A 21,643-nucleotide genomic window follows, 5' to 3' on the forward strand; every position below is an offset into this window, starting at 1 on the left:
TTCTATAGCCTTACAAAAGCGAAAGTATATTGCCAAGTTTAATTAGGATTTATGGATAGTTATTTATTAAGGTATTATTATCCCGATGAAAGTAGCCGAGAGGTAGTGTAGATTTAAATGGTTAAATTCGGTTGGCTTTATAATTTAATCTCGAGATAATACAAGATGAGAGTAATCTAAGAAACCCTTTGCTTAATCCGTATTTAAATTTTATAGCTCAAAATAGCTGTGCGTAACGCGAATATCTTAAACTGGTAAAAGGTAAATGGTAAAGGTAGAGTAATTTCGCAGAGTAAAAATAAATAAATTCATTGTTAAATTTTCGTATTTCACACGTCATGTTTGAAATGTTTAATTCCAGTTGATAGACCAGGGTCGATAATTTTTGAAACCAAAAAAATTTACAATAGAATGAAACCCATTGGAAAAGGAGGGAAATATGATCAAAATGAAAGGAAAAATAAATTACGGTCGATCCGAGTTCGGGAAGGGGGAGGGGGTGAGGTTTTAAGGGTAAAAAATGATTTATCTTGATTTCCGGCTAAACTACACGTCCTATGCGAAAAAGTTAAATGGCAAAGTTGTAGGTAATAAAAAGATCTACAACTTTTGTATTTGCAATTTTTTCACATAACCTCAAAATTTGGGTGAAAAATTCAAAAATCCAAGTTTTTGGTTTTTTATTTATATCTTTTTCAAAAAAAAATTTTTTTATACGAAATTTGGTGAAAACTTACCTTATTATGTCCCAAATACACTGTAATTTATTTGATTAAAAATATTTATTTTTTCGCCTTATTTTCACTTAATATCAAAAAAGCATCCTAATTTTCAATCGAAAATTCTGACGTCAAAATATCAGCTTTTTTCAAAAAGTTTGGGGGCTTTTTGTTCGTATCTACTTCGTATCGTGTATATCTACTTTCTGATGGTGTAAAAAAAATATACATTACTATAGGAAATGTTCTCAGAAAATGCAAAAAATTGAAAAAAACCCAATTGAATTTATTGTCGATTCTCTTCTTGCTAGACTCCACTAAACGATTCAAAGCTGATTTTTTTATTTCATACACTTGCTTGTCATCTGACTTATTGCAGATTATACAAACAGATCCATCCATACTGATAATCTGAAAAGACAAAATTAAATTAATAATGCCTTCAAAGTTTTATCATGAGTATAACTAAATTTGTTTGTATAAAATAAACGAAATTACTATTTTTTATTCTTGTACTAAAATATCATTCAATTTTAATTTTTTAGGTTATGTTATGTTAAACATACTATTTATGAAAGAAAATATTACTATTTTTATTTTAAAGTTGATTAATATAGATTAAAATACAGATTGTATGTACCTTGCTATGTAGATTCCAAACGATTTTTTGAATAAAGTAAATTTCTCACAATTCACTTAGAGTAACTGAGCCTGCACGTGTATTTTTAAAAACGATGTTGTACACTGCTCTGTATCTCGAATACTGGCTAACGGTTTTTACAGCTGCTACGAAATAGCAGGTATGTAGTAAGGCCCAGACCCTCCTAGGTCCGTCCCCACTTCTCTATGAAATAACTTACAATGAGCTAAAATTTACCGAAGGTCACTCAGGTATATAAATTATCTTAAAACAGCAGTAAATAGACATCTACAAATATTATTTAAATAAGATTCTACAACTTTTTCAAAATATTGTAGATGTCTTATTAAATATTAACTTTATTAACTTATTTGTTTGTTAATTATTAAAGTATATTTTAATTTGCAACTTTTTCATTTATCAATAAAACATGAAATCTTACGTTTTTTGAGTAATTAAAGTGTAAATTTTAATAAATACCTCAAAATTGAACATAATGATATAAATTTTTTTTCGAATTTGGGGTTTTTTCAATTTTTTGCATTTTCTGAGAACATTTCCTATAGTAATGTATATTTTTTTTTACACCATCAGAAAGTAGATATACACGATACGAAGTAGATACGAACAAAAAGCCCCCAAACTTTTTGAAAAAAGCTGATATTTTGACGTCAGAATTTTCGATTGAAAATTAGGATGCTTTTTTGATATTAAGTGAAAATAAGGCGAAAAAATAAATATTTTTAATCAAATAAATTACAGTGTATTTGGGACATAATAAGGTAAGTTTTCACCAAATTTCGTATAAAAAAAATTTTTTTTGAAAAAGATATAAATAAAAAACCAAAAACTTGGTTTTTTGAATTTTTCACCCAAATTTTGAGGTTATGTGAAAAAATTGCAAATACAAAAGTTGTAGATCTTTTTATTACCTACAACTTTGCCATTTAACTTTTTCGCATAGGACGTGTAGATTAGCCGGAAATCAAGATAAACCATTTTTTACCCTTAAAAACTCACCCCCTCCCACTTCCCGAACTCGGATCGACCGTAATTTATTTTTCCTTTCATTTTAATCATATTCCCCTCCTTTTCCAATGGGTTTCATTCTATTGTAATTTTTTTTCATTTTTTACCATTTTTAAAGGCTTCGGCACTGGTCTATGAAACATAAAGATTAACTCAAAAATCCACCTGTTTTGCTGTTGGACATGTTTTGTTTGATTAAAAATAACGGAGATTTTACTCGTATATCGTATTGAATTTCTTTAATAAAAATACCACCACTATTTTCAAAGTCATTCAATCAAGAACAAAATGTTAAAATACAATAGGAATATAATTATTATGATAGATGAAATTTAATTTACCTAGAAGCAAAATTTAATTTACCTAGCAAGGGAATCCAACAATAGTCCTAATGATTAGTCGTAGCTGATGCTACACTAGTGGCCCTAAGAGCTACGAATGCTACGCCGTAGCAGAATATATGTGATTGAATATTATTTTAACAGCAGCTTTCATAAAAAATATCAACGGGTTGCTCTCCAGGAGTGCCAGCAAAAGAGATAACTTTCATAAACTTACCTGAATGATAAAATATAATAAATAAAAATGAAACTAACACCCATTTACATACTTTTTCTATGTAGACATTTTGACTTTTGCAGTTTGCTTTGCCGTCCATGAGTTTCCAATCAGCTCCACTAGCGGATTGTGTCAGAACTTGAAAATTATATGGGCAAATACGTAAACAAATATTAAAACAGTCATATTTGTCAAAACGTAAAAACTCACGGTAAGGATACTGACGTGAGCTTAACATTTTATCATAAAAGTGCACAACGCCGCTAAAGGTTTCACTTTTAAAATAAACAAAGAATATTTTAAGATAATATTTTTGTTAAAAGGCTTTAAAATAGATGAAAAATAGAGTTCATCTCGTCTAGGAATTTAGTGAGAAAGTTACTTTACAGGGCGAGAATCGATCGTTATTACTGCGTCCTTTGTCTAATAATGAAAATAAAATTTCCAATTATTATATGACAACATTATCTTCAATTTGAAGTGGGGAATTTTTTTCTTTTATTTCGAAAGGTGCCCTCGGCCAGGTATCACCTGGACTCCGAGATTCGAATCATAGACAAGCAGTTGTGATCCAACGAAGTTATGCGCGTAACGAAAAATAATTTTATTATCGCTTGCAATAACGAAGAGAGAAAACATCGTTAATACTTACATGATTTAAAGTTCTTAAACAAATTCTCATAGGTGTGTGAAAGCATTCCGGGGAAAGTGTCCATATTCTAGAATAGGGCTACGGTATCCCCTGCCTGTCGTAAGAGGCGACTAAAAGGGGGTTTCCAGGGTTGCGGGCGGCAAGAGTGGGAGCTGGAACCGTCCAGTCGTGAACGTTAAGGTGTGGGAGGAGCGAAAACTGCTCTTCCAGGGCAGAGCCCGATCGGGGCATCGCGCTTGGAGGACTCCCGTTGCGTTCCGTTGGAGATCCCGGAGTTCTCCAACAAGCGTTGAGGACGGCCACCGGAAGGGTTTTAGTGCGGTAAAAATCCCACATAACCTGGTGTCGCTCCCGCGTCGTCGGGTACCTTTTGAAGGTTTCCCCCCTCGTAAAAAAAGGTGTGTGAAAGCAATTCTCAATGGTACAACATGGTTCGCAATGCCTCCGAAAGGTATGTCCCTTACCACACCATCAAATCAGCGTTTAACATTGCTGTTATTATGCAGAAAAAGGTAATGTGTTCTACCACCTACATATTAAAAAATTGAATTGCTATAACACAATAGGGCTTACTCGATTTTCTAAAACTTTATTCATATGTTGTGAGGATCAGACGTAGTCGCATTGTTCTAATTGCGTTTTGAAATAATACCCAACTAGATTTAAAGCGCTTTGAAACATAACTTCGTGCTTACGCAAAATACCTGTTAAAAATATTTTATCAAATTAAACGGAATGAAATTCTTTTGGTAAGATTTTTTGCAAGAGAGATGAGCATTTTTATGTCGTGTAACTGGTTGATTAAACGTGTTACCGTCCCACTGCTGGACTTGGGACAAGATTTAAACTGGATATTGGCATAGAAGATTGCTACCACTATGTTTAGTTTTCCACCATCTCATTGCTTAAAACAATATGCATTAATACGAAATAGGTTTAAAATACTAAAATAACTTTGATTAACACTAAGCGCAATTTCCCTCACATAATTGGCATAACTAGTGGTTAAGAAACTCGGTCTATCGATCGAGGGGCCCGAGGTTCAAACCCCAGGCACGCACCTCTGATTTTTCGAAATTATGTGCCTATTAGAAATTAATTATCACTCGTTAAAACAGTGAAGGAAAACATCGCGAGGAAATCCGCATAGCTGAGAGATTTATAAAAAAAAGGGTATGTGAAGTCTCAAAGGTATGTGAAGTCTACCACTACGCACTTGGCCAGCGCGGTGGACTATGGCCAAATCCTTCTCATTCTAAGAGGAGACCCGTGCGTAACAGTGGGACAATAATGGGTTGATGATGACGATGATGAATATAGGCATAAATGTACTAATGCGTGTAAGAGATTCAGGTAATATAATGAAAAATATAAGATTTCTCTTAGGGTGACTCAACTAATTTTGAGGAACAAGATTTGAGTGCGCGCACCGCGTGCGAGCCTGTCAAGCGTCCGTCGCCGCCACGCGTGTGAAAACCCATTGCAAGATCGTAGCCTATACGTCTAGTGCAGGGTTCGACCTTTCCAGTTGGAAGAGCCAACAATTACAATTTACTAAATTTCAAAGTATTTAAGGAGCCACAAATTTATTTTTCGCCAACAATAAATACTACTTGCATAAATAAAGTTTTTTTAACACAAAACTATATTTTTATTTTTGTCTTAAAACGTAGAAACGAAGTAAGAACAACTTTTTTCTTTTTTTTATATAAATTTAATCATATTTCCGCATGGAACTAAAGAGCCGTGCTTCACATCAAAGAGGCGCATGTAGCTCGCGAGCCGCAATAGCAATTATAAGCTCATTATTCCTGAAATACTATTTTATATAATAAAAGATCCAATTACAACTCCATTCTTTATTTTCTCTGACAATTCATTCCATGACATCTTATTTTCTAAAAACATAATATCCTTCTTTATTTTTATTTAGTTTCCAGCTACATTGCTCCTCACCAGTAAATAAATAGACTCTTATTAACATAAATTAACTAAAAAGTATTGTTATGAAAATATACCCTTACAAAATAGTGATATTAAATTCCAATAAAAACCCGCGAGTGGGTCCGAGCCTGTTTAAACGGACCCTCTAATCTCTTTGTTACAGATTTGTTACAGATAGACAGACTGTTGACTTCGCAAGAATCTAATTAAGTAATTAATTATTTATCTGCCATTCCTGTACAGATTTCTCATAAGAATAAATAGCGCTTCTTTGCTCTACTCTATAAATGAGTTAAGACTACGACGTTGATAATTATGTGATAGAGCGTAGGAGTTTAATGAAGACCTATATCGGTTTCTTGAAATATTATCTTAATAAAAGTACGGCTTGAGACAGAATCTAAATTAAATGTTCTAAAAATAGCCGAATGAAAGGCGTCTAGTTCTATTAAGAGCCATCAACTGTCCCATATTTGGGCATGAGATTTCTCCTAAACTAACAAGGCATTGCGCTGCACCAGCATACATATTTGATTTTTGGAACGAAGTTCCTCATCGCGCGGCACGCTGTGTAAGGGGGCTAGGCGAGCGTCACGAAAAATCCTGACGACACTTTTGCTATAGTGCGTAGTGCTCCGAGAGGGACAGGCCGAGTATAAGATTCGACTTATTCGTTCTCTCTCTCTTTCTTGGCAATGATAAGCCACGCGACGCGCGCGTCTGCTGTGTATGTGTACATTATTTTATCGTGTTCGTGTGTATATAGTTTTAGTTATTTTTAATATTTTAACTCTTAAATATTGATAATTTATTTAATTATACCTCCTATAATACTTTTTCCAAAACGAAAGGAACTTTGTTCCAATCGGGTATCCCACGTGTGACACCTCAGACATTTTTTTATAGAATTCTTACGCATGTAAAAGAACTCCAGATGTTTCTAATCTTCAAAGTAAATTATAAAACCTACAATGAACCTTTCAAGGATTATATTATATTCATAGGATTATCCTCAAGTTCAAATTTCTATCTGAAGATATTAATATCCATTTCTCTAACAGAATATGTATTCAATTGTGCCATTTCAATCGGTCTAGGTAATTGGAAACGCAAATTGAATGCCAGGGATTATAAACGGTGACCGTGAGCGGTGGCAGAGAATGCAATTTCTGGGCCTTCTCTGTTTGAAGTCAATATGATTGGGAACTTGAGTGGAATTCACGCGCAAATGAACTACAACCTTCAAATGAACGTGTAAATGTTTACGAATTCAATTGTTATGACTGTGTTCAAGCGAGCGGATTTAATAGACTTCACGTGTGTTAAATGGATTCTACAATGCAAACTGAAATTCAAACTCGTGGTTAGATATATTTTTTTCAACGTTTATTTCGATAGCTAAAATGCATTTAAACAAGCTTAACTGAAATGTAGTTACGAGAGTAAAGAATAAAGTGGTATCTATTAAATAACTGTATTTTAGACGCAACACTTTCGTTCTAAAGGTGGTTAAACAAATGTGGTTCGGTATGAAAGGTACAGTCCCCGATCATCACTACTAATTTCTACCACCACCACCACCACTACCACTATCTATTTCTAGCGTAAAGTTCTATTTCGATGGAATGGATGCCGGCTACTTACAAATTCGACATTTCATAAACCACCAACCCAAACGACCAGGATATCTCTCGCATTTCAAGAATATTGTAGCGCGTTGCTTAAGAAAGAAAGAAAGAAAGAAACATTTATTTCGTAGTGGCACTACAATATAATAATAAAAAAGAAAGTATTAGATAGATGATCAATTAAAAAAAAATACAAAGAAATAACAATAGTAATAGCTTATGTCAATTTTTACGACCGATCACCGTCGCCGGCGGTCGGAATGTCGATCGCGGTCGTCAATTGTCGATCGGTCGAAACATAGATATATTATCCTACTTTAGTATTTATCTATGGTCGAAACGATCGCTAACGAAATGCAGCGACGTTGTCACTGTTTGTCTGCCTGTCACTCGTGTATTACCGCTGTCGCTCGTATGTCACCAGCCTTAGCACGCTGTAATTTGCATTTACATAGGTTACGACGGATTGGCGTGAATGTGGGGTTAATTTGGTGCTGTAATCATAAAGCTACTATACTGTACACGTAACCTAAAGTTAAGACCTAAAATGGATTTACACTATCAGTTCAAAATGTAATGATTTTGTAGTACGATATAACATTTTGTGACAAAATAAAAGACTCGTTCCGTATTTTCGGAATTAATTTATGAGCCTTTTGTACCAATATTGAAAAGGTAAACATCCTTTGTGTTGTGAAAATAATAATTATTTTTAATGGAGAAGCGCGGTAAGCTGTTTTCAATGTCACTTAACAGTGGTGTACATACTGGATTGTATTTGTTTTATGTCCGTCATTAATTATCAATCTATCCAATGTTTTGTCTACCGATGATCGGTATTTGATAGTTTTTGCTGACTACAAACTGGCACATTTTGATATTTGAAACATTGGATATTAATGACGATGACAAACAATGATTATAACTACGGTTATAACATCTGTGGGTTTTTGCGCTTTTTATATTATATAGCAGTGATAGTCTTGTGGTCAGATTAGTCACTCAATCAAGAAGTCCATTTTTTTAAATTTCTGGCATCCTTCTGATTTTTCAAAGTTATGTGCTTTTTACAAATAAATAATAACTTGTTTTAAGAACAAAGGAAACTTAAGCCAACTTTCAACAAGTGATCGAAGCCACTTGGCCAGCGCTGTGAACTATGGCCTTTGAACTCTGAAAGAAGACCCGTGCCCAGCAGTGGGATAGCTAAAATTTGACGACGTGCTTCAACAAGAATTACTTTCAGGTTGATAGACATACAAAACATAATTGTATATAATTCACCATACTCGCATAATCAACCAATACAATTAGTACGCAAAATATTACCTACGGCTTCCCAATTTCAAAACCCGCCCGACCATTTGCTCGCTCGATCGATGAGGGAGCAAAATGCTACGAAACATATTCCACTGAAGCAACAACGCCGGACAAAGCCGGCTTATGGACGTAGCACGGCAAAATATCAATGCAGTACTTACACACGTACCCTAGTGTGTTGTGTCTGCAGCTAGGGTGACCAGGAAAATATTTAGCCGGTATTTTTTTATCAAACCGTAGACATTCTATTATTATCCCACTACTGGGTACGGTTTGCTCTCAAAATGTGGCTTTAGGCTTTAGTGCTAGCTAATTGCGAGTTGAAGACTAGGTTAGGTTTTCTCACAATGTTTTCCTTTACAATGTAAGCAAGTGGTAATTATTTCCTGATACGTAAATAATTTTGAAAAATTAGAATTGAACCACAGATTTGCGAGCCCACGATGAGGAGACCGGGTTTCAACCACGAGGCTATTACTGCTTTTATCAAAAATGACATGAAATATTTCAATTTTCTATTTCTAATCAATCTTGTAAGGAAACAGGTGTCGTCAGCTCAATAAGGGCCCGACAAAGCCTGATAGAGCTGACATAAACATTTTGCCTACCACATCTAAGAGTTGGGAAGAGTCTACAAAAGTAAAAACGGAGACTTAGATTTTCACGGATTAGATTTACTATATTTATGAGTTGTGTTTTATGTAATAAGTTAGTGTTTCTTTTTTTTTATAATATAGGAGTAGCAGACGAGCATACAGTCCACCTGATGGTAAGTGGCTACTGCCGCCCATGGACATCTGTAATCGACCCCAGATAGGATTAGATATTCCCACTTGAGGTCGGCCACAGATGCGCCGCTACCCCTGAGGACTAAGCTGGAACGCCTCGGAAAAGTCTGTCTCCCTTACCACAACCTTCAAATCGGAACACATAAGCGCCTAACACTGCTGTTATTAGGTAGAAATAAGTGTGGCGGTGGTGCCGCCGAAGTCGAAGCACTAAGGATTCTACCACCTTCAACAACAATTGTACAAAAGGTTTTACAGTACAAATATCAACTTAATTTAATAATGACTTCACTTCACAGATCTAGTGATTCAAGCATCTGAGGTTCAAATTTCAAGGTCTTAAGAATTAATTATCATTTGCTTAAACAGTGAAAGAAAATTTTGTGACTTCGTAGTTGGCCAGCGGGGTAAGCCCCTAAACCCCGCAATCTGAGAGGAGACCCGTGCCCAACAACGGGACAGTAATGGGTGTAATCAATTCTTATGTTTATTACGTATCTCTAAAGCCCTTCTCATGTTAATGAAAACAATGTATGTTAAAGAAATATATAATATATATTTTTTTATTCAAAATTAAAATTAAATTGTGATGTCCCACAAAACTCGAACGTTGGGTGACCCTACCTGCAGCGCGTCTACAACGCAGTTCGTGTAACATTGAACTTGAATTTATTTCACAACGTCGGAGTAACGTGGACTCTGCAATGAATTTTCCTTCGCGTAGCGTAATTGAATTTTGAATTTTGACGGCGCTTTGCATGCATGACAAGCAATGCTGTTTATATAGAAACGCTCTATAACTTCAGCGTCAAGTGCTGTTGATTGGAAGTTGTGAGATTTTATATAATATAGAAGTAGCGGAAGACCGTGCAGTTCATCTGACCGTGAGTATCCTCGCGATGCTTTCTTTTCCCGCTTTTTTATAATATAGAAGTAGCAGATGAGCTTGCAGTCCACCTGATGGTAAGTGGCTACTGCCGCCCATGGACATCTGTAATCAACCCCAGATAGGATTAGTTATTCCTACCTGAGATCAGCCACAGACGCGCCGCTACCCCTGGGGACTAAGCTAGAACGCCTCGGAAAATATATCTCCCTTACCATACCCTTCATAACGGAACACAGCAGCGCCTAACACTGATGTTATTAGGCAGAAATAGGTGTGGCGGTGGTACCGCCGGAGTCGAACCACAAAGGGTTCTACCACCTAAACCGTTTAAGGAAAATCACATCAGAGTGTGCCTTTTTATACTCGAGTCTCCAATTTGAGAGGTTAAATTTCAAAGTACTATTATATAGAAGATCAATGCTTTGAAAGAACAAATGTTCCCTTGCGGATTAAGAGGCGCGCAAGCTGAAGGGCCGGTCCGCCTATCTTAAGTATAGTCCACTCTGAATATATATCGTATAGAAATAAATCGCGTCGCCATAGCAAATTGTATGACTACACCTACTCGCAACAACTTCAGAGTGGACTTGCGGTTTGGCGCGGACTATAGTAATCACTTTTTACAGTAAACACTGTATCATAAGTATCAATCTTTTATCTTGAATGTCAGGCATTCAAGAGCGAAACAACATTATATCATATACACTGAGTCGGAAAACAATTCTTGTTTTCTCTATAAATTCTTTGCTTCTAAGTAATAAATCTCGTAGGTTTTATACTAGCTTCAAAGAATTTTAAAGTTCACTCGAGTCGTCGGTCGCCATTGATATTGACTGTGACATGCCACGATACTTGGATATTATATGGATGGATATTTATAGACCAAGACCAAGACCAAGGACAAGGGTGGGAGAATCCACGACTTATCAACAATTGTTAATAAGATGTTCTAAAACATGTCAGAAGTCAATTAAGCAATAAATTTGAGTTTGTGTCATTGTGAAGCGGAATAAAAGTTTTTGTACGAAAAACTTTGTTTATAGTTTAAAATCTTGCTTTGATGGCCAATAGATAATTATATATTCCTAATTAGGAATGGATTGTATGATATGTGTGGGACATCTTAATGGCCCTTAATAAGGAAGTTTGATCTTTAGGTTAGTAGTATAAACCTTTTGGAGGTCTGGGGTTCGAATCCCAGCACCACGCAAATCTAGATCGAAGTAGGAAACAAGTCTCCCTGATGGCAAGTGGTATACCACTTTCATAGAGAACAGGGGTTCTATTTGAAGCATATGCATCACCACTTTTGATAACTAAGGTCATCTCATATATAAGTCTGAAATCTTATATATAAAATTCTCGTGGCATAATGTTAGTTACCGAACTCCTCCGAAACGGCTTTTTCACCAAATTTTATATGCATATTCAGTAGGTCTGAGAATCGGCTACTATCTATTTTCATACCCCTAAGTGATAAGGGTTGTTCACCTTTAACATTTTTTTATGTATATGGCAACACAACGTTTGTTCAGCTAGTATTTTATAAAAATTCTAAAGTGAAATAAGATCAAATAAAATCAAAGTGATTTCCATCGAGTGCTCGTTTGCAATTTCGAAATAAAGAACGATCCGCGCAACACTCCGTACGTCCGATATAAATCAGAAATACGTAATATCATTTACGGGCGCTACCCGAGCCTCTGACATTGGCCGTGAAGTCTCGACGCAGCTTCGTTAATGGAAGCCCCGACATCAAACAAACGTTTTTGTTTGCAAACTTTCCGATATTAAAAGTGCTTTTACCATGGTTCGGACTGTTAACGGTTTCATTATTTATTCACCGGAACCATATGTAAAAATCAACCGATATTTTAGAGATATCGTGTATTAATTCTGCTGTTGACGGTACCGTTAATAACAAATGTTACTACGGTTGATATAGATCATGACTTGTGAACTTTAATTTATATCAAAAGTAAAATTGTAATCACATGAAGCAAATAAATGATTTAATGTACTGTATATGTAATGTAAATGCATGAGTATAAAATGTTAGTCATAACATCTTATATATAAAATTCTCGTGGCACAATGTTAGTTACCGTACTCCTCCGAAACGGCTTTACCGATTTTCACCAAATGTTATATGCATATTCAGTAGATCTGAGAATCGGCTACTATCTATTTTTCATACCCCTAAGTGATAACAGTGGACTGCATGCTTGTCTGCTACTCCTATATTATAAAAAAAATAGTACTGTTACTGTACTGTTAATGCTACTGACATATTACCGATTATTTTCCCTATTTGTATTTCTCCTACTATCGGGGTAACTCAAATTCTAACGCCTACTGATAGCGCATATATATAGTTTCCGGAGTCTGGTATACTATAGTTATCATATGGCTAGTGTACAACCGCTCTTATATCAAACGTAATAACATAGGCAGTATTGGGCACGTTCAAAAGGCTACCTGTCATGGATAATTTTGAAACACAATGGTTTTGAAATTTAATTTTGAAAATAGGTATTATGCAATTCGCCGGATTAATTAATCACATAGGCTTGGATCTGAAGTACGAATATAAAGTTTCAATTAAAATGTGAGTTTGAATGAGGGTTTTATTATTTGATACATCATGCAGGTACTCATGTTAAGTTACTTTGGATTACTAAAACATATATTTCTGCTTATCGACTTTTATTTCTGTCTCATAACAACAATAAGTGTTAAGAGCCATACTTTCCTTGTCCTCAGGGGTAGCGGCGTATCTGTTGCCGACCTCATTTATAAATAATTTATCCTATCTGGGGCTGATTACAGATGTTCATCGGCGGCAGTAGCCACTAATCAGGTGGACTGCATGTTCATCTGCTACTCCTATATAATAAAAAGAGGACTCACTCTTGAAACCCTCTCTTGAGCTATACCTCCCAAATGACACAAAGTTAGAAGAATATATATAGTGCAGCGAGTCTATCGAATACGTATGGATTAATAATGGAATATGGACTTCATAAGCTAAAGCAATAAAGGCAGAAAATATTTTCTCATTTCGACGTTATTAAAAGCTGCCCCATACTTGAGTCCTACTTGTTTCAACGATACATAAGACCATCACAATCGCATGTAAGTAATTCCTGCTTTGGTAGTATGTGGACTTGTAATTGTTTAAGCCTATAGTGGAAGGCATTTGAAGACTTTTGCTGATATTTTAGGGTTCTGTACCCAGAGATTAAAACGAAATGTCCGTTTGTCCGTCTGTCTATCTGTTTGTCTGAACGATAATAGATAGACATTTATATTATTACAAAGTATGTGTTAATATTGCGGCTATTATCACAGGGGTAGTATTTAAACGAGTGACTGCAAATAAAAGTTTTAAATGTCAAAAATAATTAATTTACGTTATAGTAATTACTAAGTGAGTGACTGACTGCGAGTGACGAGAAATCAACAGAACAGCAACTTACACACATTAATGAGAGTTACTTAAAATACGAAATTATCACAGGTACTAAATACGAAATAAAGCGGGTTCCTATACCTTTACGTGTCTATTGACCCAAAATAGAGACTTTAAATATTCACAATGCATGTAATGTTATACTTGCTATAATAAAAAATAGTAAAATACGATTTTAAAAATATATAGTGTTAAATGATGGTCACTCATGGTGGTACGGATACTTAACATTATTACAATACATCGTATGAAACATTAAAAAATTAAAGATTCAATTAGAAAAATATTTGAAAGTAATTATATTCATAATTAATAAGATACATAGTACAGAACATTCTACAACATAGTAAATATTACGTGTAATGTGTTTGCATCAGCCCCGGATGTTCATTTTTTTATGTGGGTCAAAAATTGAAAAATGCCGCCCCGACCACTTATATTTATTTTTACTGAACTATGTCTACGCGTTTCGTGAATAATAATGTACGTGCGTAATGGAGGTCAAAGTCAAGTAAATAATGAGTAGTCCATTCGTTTGTAAAATGTGAATTTGGCCGCCCTCTGAATTTGCCGCCTGGGGCATAGGCCCCGGCTTGCCCCACTATAAATCCGGGCCGGGCTTGCATTCATGAGTAGGTAGGAGCATGTCTTATGCAAGCGCGCCTCTTGGTACATGCCTGTCGTTATGATATATATTTTAGCTAACAGGTGTTTATTAATCAGCAATATACATACGTTACACAATTTTACAAAGTTCAATTTCGAAGCCATAAATTTATTGCACAATAGATACCGAAATATTAAAATCTTTCATTCATTTGCAACCTAATATGGCTTTAGTAACGGCTTTAAACTAGTTGTAATTATGTTTACTAGAACGGGAGCCCACGATGCTAAATGTGTACAAACTCGAGCGTCATTGGGACCTATATGATTCTGTAGATTAGACTTTAGAATGAAGAATACTTCCCAGGGATTTATGCTAATAAGTATCAGATAGCATAACAATACAGGGTGTTTTTTTTCAAAATGACTAAATTTCACTACTTCGACGTCGGGTAATCGGCAGATTATGATGTTTCCCGTTTTTTAGCATTATTTCCTTTTGAAAGAATTATTTCCTTTTAAAGAAAATTGAACGCGCTCGAGTATGTTCAGTGATCGATTTTTTACATAGAAAGCTCATGTATGGTTTAGGATACTCTACAGGGTGTACGGTATGGTGTAGGATACTCTACAGGATGTATGGCATATCCTATATCTTAGTCTGCCACGCTCGAGACACTCCCGAAATCCCGTCTTGGGCTCCCCAACTATACCGGTAGTCAAATGTTTTGCGGTCGCTTGTACCTGACTGTCGTCGTTTTGATGTGCAAATGTCACTAGGCTTGCGGTAACCCGCAATTACCTGCCATCCAAAACGGCTACTTCTAAATAAAAACATTTTGTTCACGTCACAATGCGAGTTTATATAAAATCATTTTATGTTTATAACGCACGTTTGTCTGAATGAAGTCATTTTAAATGCAATATGGAGGATGCTGAAAAATCATTATCATTTCCAACGTAATTAGGGTTGATGATGATGATGAACGAAACACAGTAACTATTATTTTACTACAGGTTAAGAAGAAGGTCGCAATCTTATGAAAAAAATAAGGGGTTATATAAAAATGTGTAAGTAACTTTGATCGAAATTACTAAATTGTTTATTTAAAATCATAAATATTAAAATGTAAAAAAATAAATAAGCGAAGAAACAGTCAAGGAAACACTAAGGAACAAAAAATAGATTTTGTTCTTATAAGACATACGTACCACGTACCCCATTTTATACTTTTCACCTTTTAATTGAAAATAAAGGTCCTTCGTTCATACCAAAATGATCATTTTAGAGAAATAATTTTTAAGGAGCTCTCAGGGATGTAAATGTTTTCCTTCACCGTTAAAGCAAGCAATTTCTAATACACACTTGACCTTGAATAATTGGCTAAGTGCGAGTCGACTCCCTCACAGGGTTCCGTACCACCAAATTTTCATTTTTTTTTTGTATTTGTTATAATAGCGGCCATAGAAGTAAATGTATGGTGACCTTTTGAACTGTCTTTCGATTACGGTTCAAAAGTTAAAGCGAAAAATGCCGAGAAATAGCGCTTTCTTCTATGGCGACCCTTATTTACTTTGAATTTTATTTTTTATTTTTAGTATTTGTTTTATAGCGTCCACCATTATACATATTCTGTGAAAATTTTAAGTGTCTACCTATGTGCTACAGTTGCAGAGATAGAACCCCGGGGCAGATGGACAGTCGGACAGTTTTTAACTTTGGGTACGGAACCCTCAAATTGATATACGTTTTTGCAGCTAGATCCCTGGATTTCGAGGGTCATAGACCAAATACTGGGCTATCACACCAATACAGACACGTTCTTTTTCGTATAGCAAGTTTGTCTAGTGCTCTTGAACTAAGCCATTGTTAGAAATATACTATTGTGTTCGCCTTTCTTACCTTGCGGTCGGTGTAATTTGGCCAATGAAGGTTATTTCTTGAAGAACCCTAATAGCGACACATTAAAATTCATCAAACTATTGTTAGCTAAATATTGTTCAGTGCTTCGTCCAATTTTAACGAACCACTTTTTATTAAAGACTCGGTGTTGGGCAGTAAGAATTTTATATTTATTGACTTACTAGCTTCTACCCGTGCTTTGCCCGCTTCGGTCAGCGATAGATAACAATACAATCATTTGATAATAGTCTCCTTAAGCTCATTGGGAATAAGTTGTACTATGCGTCTAATGTTGTAATAATATCGGGATGGAATGGAAATCCTATCAATATTGTGGCATGGCATGGTATAACCTGTTTTATAAGGAGTAGATCATAGATATACGAGTACGTGGGCGCCACCACGGTGACCACCTACCATCAGGTGTATTGCAAGGTACTTTCTTACTACATGTTATATATAAAATTCTCGTGTCACAATGTTAGTTACCGTACTCCTCTGAAACGGCTTTGCCAATTTTCACCAAATTTTATATGCATATTCAGTAGATCTGTGAATGGGTTACTTTCTATTTTTCATACCCCTAAGTGATAAGGGTTGTTCGCCCATAACATTTTTTTTTATTTATATGGCAACACAACGTTTGCCGGGTCAGCTAGTAATATTATAAACTAGCTAACCCGGCAAACTTTGTACCGCCTCAAAATCTATTTATCAAATATATTTCATATAAAATATAGCCTATGTTACTCCTGGATAATGTAGCTTCCGAATGGTGAAAGAATTTTTAAAATCGGTCCAGTAGACTTTGAGTCTATTCATTACAATCAAACAAACAAACAAAGATTTCCTCTTTATAATATTAGTATAGATAACATTAGATCGACTGCAAGCTTGTTTGGCTTGACTGCAAAATTGAAAGTATACGATCTTTTATTCTCTGTTTTACTCCTTTTCAGGAAATTGTTTAAAAAATCATAGCTATCAGTTAGTCCACTTTCATCAGTTGACTTATAAGCTAATTGTAACTATTATTCAGTTTTAATTATTTTGAAGTTTTTGGCTGCGTTAGTTTATCATATTCATTTAAATAGATTCGAAAATATTTTTTAAATTTGCTCTTTTTTATACTTTCGGTCTAGTCAATATTATAAGCCTATAGGGGGTTGATTAAATATTGTGAGAGTTGCAATGATTTATCACTATTCTATACTACTCTTACTACAACAGGACTATAACCTCGCTCGCGACTTCAAGCTAAGTGTTAAATTCCTCCTATTTTTGTTCCAGGCGAGTCTCGCAACCGTCCTTCGACCTCCTCCTCCTCCTCTTCATCTGTCGAGCCGCTGCTAAACAAGATCTTACCGGCCAGCGTGCAAGGACTCATGTCGAAGTTCAAATGCAACAACGATTCTGAGAACAAGCCGGCACTGGACAGCAACCCCATCTTGCAGTACTTCGAACTTGGCCCCGAAATAGCATCCGCTGGCCACACGCTGGTCTGGACCGTGCATCAAGGCTTCCGCAAGTCCGATCGCAGGGTAAGTGATTTAGAGAATTTTCTTAACTTTGTTGTTATAGTACGAGTCAAACTGCTAGTCCGCTCTGTTGTTGCGCCCAACTACAAGCATATATTCCGTAGCAACGTAAGGGCATACTAACGCGGCTATGTACCCGTGGGCGAGATCGGGTAGCAGCCGGGTATCCGGAGGGTTCTCGCGCTGTCTTCACCCCGCATAATCTACAATTTGCTATTCGACGCGACTCGTTTCTACATTCAGAGTGGACTAGCAATTTGGCACGGACTATGACTGGTATAAGTTTCGCCTCTAAGACTCCTGGGAATTCTAAGCGTTTCTAAAAGTCATGTGCGTCATGTGAAGGCGTCAGTCAGGGTCGACTTATAACCTCAATATGATAGGGGCTTGTTCTGTTTTCTCAAACATTGTAAAGAGCTTACAGTTCTATACAATTGGTGGGCTTCGGTTAGTTCTGATTCAATGCGTTTGAAACAATTGTTAATTCTCGCCGTAATTCACCACCAACCCTTATTGTTGTGGAGCTTGGACACAGATTTTCTATGACTCGTTGTGGTGTACGTGTTGCTGCGAATATTGCCCTGAAAGACAAGCTCTCCTGCTCGCGACAGTTATTATTCATTTAATTGACGTTGGCGTGACAAAATACCAATCACCGAGGGAACAAGCGACAGGATAAGCAGCATCCCGAGTTGCGCTGCGACTCTACGTTTCTGCCCAGTTCCCTTACTATTCCTCCAGCATCAGAAAGAAAGCAGTTGTAACCAGATATAGGTAACTTTTAAAAGTTGTGGGCCAAACTTAAGAAGGCATCATTTCAATTTTGCCGCAAAGGAAATATATAAACAAGAAAATGATTCCAATCTGGGTATAGGAAAGACCGTCTGTACGTCTATCACAGGGCTATATTTCCGGAACCGTACTAGATAGACACATGAAATATTTACAGAGGATGCATAACGGTGGCCGCTATAACAATAAATACTAATAATAAAATAAAGTTGAATATTAATAAAGGGTCTTTATAAAACAAACCGGAATTTTTCGGCATTTTTCGATCGATACGGTTGATTTTTTTACAATTCGTTTACTACTAATAACTGGTAATAAATACAAATAAGATCCATAAAACATATTTTAATATAGTTATTTTAATTTTATTATACGTTGTTTACGTATCATTCATCATCACCTCAAGGCCATCTATTGTTGTGTCATGTAAGTAAGTATTGTGGAATAAAATGAATAAAAAATAATGAAAATTTTGGTACGTCCATGGTCCATCGTCCATGTGGGAGTTCGACTCGTACTTGGTGAATTATTACATAATAGTAACATATTGGTACAAGAAGTTGGGAAATGATATTGTATTCAGAAATATTTATTACATATACGTTATAGAAAATGTAAAAGATGGAACATCGTTTCTTTACAACTTATGACTTGAACAAGCTATTTCACACAAAGACATGCAGACGCTCGACTTAGATGTTTGTAGGTACAAGAATATTTATGTCTTTTGAAACATTATTTTTTTAATTATGAATATAACATTTACTAACTCAGTATTTGACTAAAACTAACATATCGTAAACAATTTAAATTGGAAAGGTAGCAGAACTGTCTGTGGTTCTACTCCGGCGGCACTACCGCCACACCTATTTTAATACGCTTTTATTAGCTTCAGACGTATGTATGTTAGTATGTAACGGAATCTTTGAACATGATTTTAACCCCCTTCAAAACGTCGGATTAACGTGAAATTTGGCATACTTATTAAGGACCGATGACAATTCAATATTTTAAACATTCTGACCCGTTATCCTTACTAGGATAATCAGGATCAGCGATTTTTGTTTTCCTGAGACCCGGAAGGTCTGCGTTAAGACCAATAAAGGAATCTACCAGGCGCGCCGATCACGCGACCTGACCTGACCTGACCTGACCTGACCTGACCTGACCTGACCTGTCCTGACTTGACCTGACCTGACCTGACCTGACCTGACCTGACCTGACCTGACCTGACCTGACCTGATCTGACCTGACCTGACCTCAACTTCGACGCGTCCGTTGTTAATAGCATCATGAAGCGGTGTCTCATCATCCTTATTCATTCAGCACATCTGCACCTTCCGTTAACAAGATTTCCACTATTTCATTGTTCCCATTTCTTGCTGCCAAATGTAAAGGCATATATGATTTCAGCTCATCGTCATAGTCACAACTTATATTATTAACTCGAGCTGTAAAATTAATTAAACTACTAACAGTTTTAAAATCTCTGCAGGCAGCAGCAACACAAAGAGAAGAAATTCTAGAATTATTTTTAATACGCTTTTATTAGCTTCAGACGTATGTATGTTGGTATGTTGGTATGTTAGTATGTAACGGAATCTTTGAACATGATTTTAACCCCCTTCAAAACGTCGGATTAACTTGAAATTTGGCATACTTATTAAGGACCGATGACAATTCAATATTTTAAACATTCTGACCCGTTATCCTTACTAGGATAATCAGGATCAGCCATTTTTGTTTTCCTGAGACCCGGAAGGTCTGCGTTAAGACCAATAAAGTAATCTACCAGGCGCGCCGATCACCTGACCTGACCTGACCTGACCTGACCTGACCTGACCTGACCTGACCTGAACTGACCTGACCTGACCTGACCTGACCTGACTGAGTATTGCCATCAGCGCCTGTTTTTAAAAGATGCTCTATCATCCTTTTTCCGTGATTACTTTTATCCAAGATAGAGAACCTGGGATATGGTATAAATTATGAAAGAAAGCAGTTAGCATTGGCAATTCGGATGTCATTCAACAACTCCTCTGGGATTTTCACGATAACAATAAAAATAAACACCAATGTAAAACACCACTTCATACAGCTGTGTTAAACAATGACCCAATATTCATTTTTGCACTGCTAAGCAAAGGTGCTGATGCTGATTCGAAAGATAAACTTGATAATACGCTACGTAATAATCGTTAAAATAATCACTAAAAAATGAAAAATAAATAATAGTTAAAAAAAACTAAAAAATACGCTTTTATAAAAAATTCGACCAAAAAATGAAAAATAAATAATAGTTTAAAAAAATACACTTTTTATAGAAAATCCAACTAAAAAATAGAAAATATTTTTTTTTTAAATTTGAATTAAGAATAGTGTAAATAAGATAAAAATATTTTTTATTGTAAAAAAAGCGTGGGGTGCTTTTTAAGATATTATCAAAATGATAATCCTTCTACTCAATATCTATCAATAAAATATTTATAACTATTGACACCATGCACACCACGCTTTTTTTACAATAAAAAATATTTTTATCTTATTTACACTATTCTTAATTCAAATTTTTAAAAAAATATTTTCCATTTTTTGGTCGAATTTTTTATAAAAGCGTATTTTTTAGTTTTTTTTAACTATTATTTATTTTGCCTAATAACAGCAGTGTTCAGCGTTGCTGTGTTCTGGTATGAACGGAGTGCTAATGGTGATATACTTTTCAGAAGTATTCCAGCTTAGTCCCTAGAGGTAACGGCGCATCTGTCTACCTCAAGTAGGAATTTAATCTTATCTGGGGTTCATTACAATGAATACTGTCATGAAAAATATCATGAATACCTCTCTAAGTATTCTTTGCGGATTTAGGCCTCAATATCTACGATCCGAACTGGTGCAATGTGGATTGAACCCATCCGTGGAAGTGAGAAATAAAACGAGTATTAGTTACTTAAAGATGATAACTTTTCAAGGATTAAATCCGAATTTTTGCTTAATACAGGGTGTTCCAATTTAGTCAATACGAGGTAATATGGATAAACTTGTTTATTTATATCTAGGATTAGATAACCAACCTCAGATTACGATCAAAGACGTCCATAATCGGCAGTTGACATTTCTCTTCAGATAGATTACATACTCGTATACTACTTCTATACAAAAAAAAAT

At 35.6% G+C, this 21,643-nt stretch overlaps 1 protein-coding gene across 1 annotated transcript in view; it reads left to right on the forward strand.

The window, feature by feature from the left end:
* Positions 1 to 4,036: 4,036 nt before the first annotated feature.
* Positions 4,037 to 21,643, forward strand: part of bma (SCY1-like protein bma) — a 171,478-nt gene continuing 153,871 nt past the window's right edge. Inside the window, exons 1-2 of the mRNA XM_073074387.1 lie at positions 4,037 to 4,049; positions 17,439 to 17,689. Of these exons, the coding sequence (XP_072930488.1) occupies positions 4,037 to 4,049; positions 17,439 to 17,689 (264 nt within the window). The remainder of the gene's footprint in view (positions 4,050 to 17,438; positions 17,690 to 21,643) is intronic.

This window comes from Epargyreus clarus, unplaced genomic scaffold (genome assembly GCF_041222505.1).
Source record: "Epargyreus clarus isolate Ecla_fem2 unplaced genomic scaffold, WU_Ecla_fem_2.2 ptg000007l, whole genome shotgun sequence".
In the NCBI taxonomy this organism is placed as follows: domain Eukaryota; kingdom Metazoa; phylum Arthropoda; class Insecta; order Lepidoptera; family Hesperiidae; genus Epargyreus; species Epargyreus clarus.